This window comes from Corticium candelabrum, chromosome 18 (assembly GCF_963422355.1).
Source record: "Corticium candelabrum chromosome 18, ooCorCand1.1, whole genome shotgun sequence".
NCBI classification, from domain to species: Eukaryota; Metazoa; Porifera; class Homoscleromorpha; order Homosclerophorida; family Plakinidae; genus Corticium; species Corticium candelabrum.
This window is the reverse complement of record NC_085102.1, coordinates 3,025,635-3,029,589: the sequence shown is the minus strand read 5'-3', so window position 1 is coordinate 3,029,589 and position 3,955 is coordinate 3,025,635. Positions and strand designations below refer to the sequence as shown.

The 3,955-nt window shown below is 41.8% G+C and overlaps 1 protein-coding gene across 1 annotated transcript; it reads left to right on the top strand.

Annotated features, from left to right (window-relative positions):
• The first annotated feature begins 2,432 nt into the window (after positions 1-2,432).
• Positions 2,433-3,670, top strand: LOC134194251 (TNF receptor-associated factor 4-like). Its single transcript, XM_062663175.1, has one exon. The coding sequence runs from the start codon at positions 2,571-2,573 to the stop codon at positions 3,600-3,602; it is 1,032 nt and encodes a 343-aa protein (XP_062519159.1). The 5' UTR covers positions 2,433-2,570; the 3' UTR covers positions 3,603-3,670.
• Positions 3,671-3,955: the final 285 nt, after the last annotated feature.

Genomic DNA, 3,955 nt, shown 5'->3' with positions numbered 1-3,955 from the left:
GCGTAGCCAGAAATCGGCTATCTAAAGACCGGATTTAGTTTCTTAAACGCTTCACTAAAGATGAGACTGGTATGCACGCAATGCAATCCTATCTCAATAGCTTCTCTTGTTTCGTAGAGAACAGCTAGAGTCGTTGCTGTTTGTGAAATCTGCATGTTTACAGCAGCGATTAAACGCGGCCGTGGGAACGTTGACGTCGACAGGCTTCGATTTCATGCAACCATGATCGACGTCGTACGATCTAGCGTTGTGCTCTCGTGTCACAACGGAGACTGAATGCGAACGTACTGCATGGATGCGAACGTACTCAGTGCTGTTTGCTGTTTTTTGACGTCTAAAGCGACCGCATACAGTCCGGAGTGAGCGATATCTGGAAGGGCTTGGAGTTGCATGACGTCATCGAAACAAGATGAGTCGTCTTTCTGTGTTTGGGTAATCATTTCATGTGTTTTGTGCATTGTTTTGGTGAACACATACAGTAGCAACCAGGAAGAGACCAAATCGTTTAATCGCTGCTGTAGACATGCAGATTTCACAAACAGCAACGACTCTAGCTGTTCTCTACGAAACAAGAGAAGCTATTGAGATAGGATTGCATTGCGTGCATACCAGTCTCATCTTTAGTGAAGCGTTTAAGAGACTAAATCCGGTCTTTAGATAGCCGATTTCTGGCTACGCGGCACACAGCGACATCAAAGGCCGTACACCAGACCCCATTTCGCCGGGGAGGACGCGGCGGAAAGGGGTCTGGCTACGCGAGACTATGTACTGGCTACACCTCGAGATTCATCGCTAACGCGCGTGCTGCAACAGGGTTGGCTCTTGATGACAACGCACAAGTACTCTACTGAACTAAATTTTTATTAAATCATATAACATTGAAAAAAAAGAAGTACGCGAATTAACTGTCAGTGATAGAAAATCCTACTTGAGCAAGCCATTTGGATTAACTGTTTTGGGCAATTACTTGTTCTTTACCGCCTGGTGGAAACAATGCATTGGTCGCGTTTCCAAACACGGAGGTGACGTCAGCGCAGTTTCCTGCGACAGAAATTCGAAGCTGCACGGCATCTCTTGAGTTCGTTCAGACTGCAGTCGTCCAAATGGTATTTAGTGTTGTATCATAAGCCGTTCAAAAGATACTGTGTATATAAACAGACAGACAGACAGACACACGGACAGACAGACAGACAGACAGACAGACAGACAGACAGACAGAGAGACAGACAGACAGGCAGGCAGACATATATAGATAGCAGTATAGTTGTAGTGGCCGCATAGAGCCTGCTTAAACTCACCTTCTCTTCATTAGCCTGTAGTAGTGTTCATGTTTGAAATATATGAGGATTGACAGACAGAAAGACAAACAGACAGACAGACAAACAGAAAGACAGAAAGACAGATAGACATACAGGCAAGCATGCAGGCAGGCAAATTATTTTATTAAGATACAGAATCTCTACACACTAGAATGCATGATATTTCTAGGCTCGACACTAGACCTTCCTTTGCTTCCGGTGGTCCTTCCGCGCGAGGATAGCAACGGGGAGGTATCACGTGATGTTGCCTCGACGGAAGGCCTAGTAACTCTTTCTGTCATTAACTTAAGCAACTTAACTAATTATGTTATTAGGAAAGTCCACCCTTTGTTGGTTTGTTTCATATTGGTAATAACTTGCAAAACGAGATCAGGTGTGTTTTCGGGTATACCGTCATAGCAAAAGAATTGGAACGGGAAAGGCGCAAAATGCAGTCAGCAACTACGCCTTTGCGATGTTGGTTACTGTTTAGTTAGCGTAGAGAAACGAGTGCAAAGTAAGACTGTACGGCCATGTCGCGCGCAAAACGTTCTAACAACTCAATTTTGAGTTTTCCCTAATTTCCTACGCCTGTGGTATACTAAATTTACATGGTCTAGAGAAACATCTAAGACATACTAAAAACGTCCTGCGCGTTTAGCTATGAATATTAGTTGAATGTTGGATATCTTTGACTTTGTTTAATTAAGGACTATTGGTTGGGTGCGCGCATTAACATCGAGAAATGATGTCATACACTGTGGGACACGTGAGGAAGATCAACTGTGAGTAGATGTTTGCCTACTGAACTATACAAGCTACCGTGACATACGCTATAAAGTCACCTCGCGTTTAGAAGTTATTTAAAGTTTTTGTATTAAATGTCAGCAGTCAGCCGTTGGATCATATACTTGTATACCCGTTCTGTTCATGAGTAGAGCATGCGCAGGCATACGTCCCTCTCATGGCTGCTGCAACATGTGGCTTTGACGTCGTGTTTGTAGAACCGCTCACTGACAGGATGACATGCCCTATCTGTCATCTAGCATTTAGAGAACCAACTCTAACTAGATGTGGCCACAACTTTTGCACCAGCTGCTTGACGCAATGTCTACAACAGTCTGCTTCTTGTTCTGTGTGTAGGACGAAATTGGAAACAGCAAATACTTTTCCCAACAATTCACTGAAAAGAGAAACACTGGACTTGAGGATCAAATGTTGTTTCCATGAGAAAGAGGATGCGTGTGGACTGGTGAACTAAGAGATGGTGAGATGCATGACAGAGAATGTCAGTATGTGGACGTTGCTTGTGTGAATGGATGTGAGCAACTAGTAATGCGAAGAAACATGGATAATCATGTAGCAAATCAGTGTCCTCAACGACTGATCTCTTGCAAGCATTGTAACATCATTGTGAAACAAGTAGAAATGGAAGATCATTATGAAGAGTGTGACCAGTTTCCTATAGACTGTACATACAAGTGTGGCATGATAGTACAAAGACGTCGAATGGAATATCATATTGGCAGGCAGGAAACATGTTCAAAGAGTCTTCTTGATTGTGATTTCAAAGACAATGGCTGTCAATTTCAAGGATATCGTCATGATTTATGCAAACACGTTGAAAACAACATTGGTTTGCATCTTAGTTTGATTGCTAGTGCACTGAAAGAAACAAAGGAGAAATCAGCAGCTAGTGAACTGAAATTAAAACACAAACTGAATAATGCAAAAGGAGAACTAAAAGCTACTAAAGATGAACTGGAAGAAACTAGAAAAGAACTGACCGTAGCTACAGCAAAAATTTCTGAAGAGATCCATAGAAGGTGTCTGTCTCTTTCACCACAGATACCAGAAGAATTTTTGTACACTTGCACTATAACAAATTGGCATGAGAAGATGAAACCTTTAGACAACGATGTGCTGTGTAGCAAGCCATTCTACGTTCATCCTGGGTATCACTTGTGTATTAACGTTTATCCAAACTGTGAGAATGCTGACAGCAGAGGTTATCTTGGTCTATATCTATTTTCAACTAATGGTGATTTTGACTATGAAGTCAAATGGCCATTTCCCTTTTCTTGTGACTTAAAACTTATAGACCAACAAGTTGCGAGGAAAAATATTTGCAAGGAATTATCACCACCATATGGAAATGCACTGACATCTTCTACATGTGGTATCGATTCTGGTTATAGAAAATATGTTTCTCATGAGATATTGCAGTCACGTTGTTACATCAAAAATAATTCAATTTGCTTACAACTGCAGGTTCATCTCAAGATTAGAGATGATCATGACTGACAAATGCAATGTTTGAACTTTATACTGATGCTGTTTAGTTGCTTTGTTACTACTAGAGGATGGGTCTATTTCTAGTACTGTTTGTTGTCAGTAAACCACCATAATACTCGCAGCTATAGTCTCATTTTCAGTTTTCTTTTATGCTAGATTGCTATATGTCGTGTGTGACGCGTACTAAACATGTGGAAGTGCCTGCTTGTTTCGTCTTACGCGCGGAGAAAGGCCACTTTGACACGTGACCAGTAGTCGTTTACATACGAAACAGACAACCATGCGGTAATGTGTGCTGCATGCGTGCAATGTAATTGTATTTCTTGCAAGGCAAAACAAGAGCCCCAATTGAGTTTACTCAG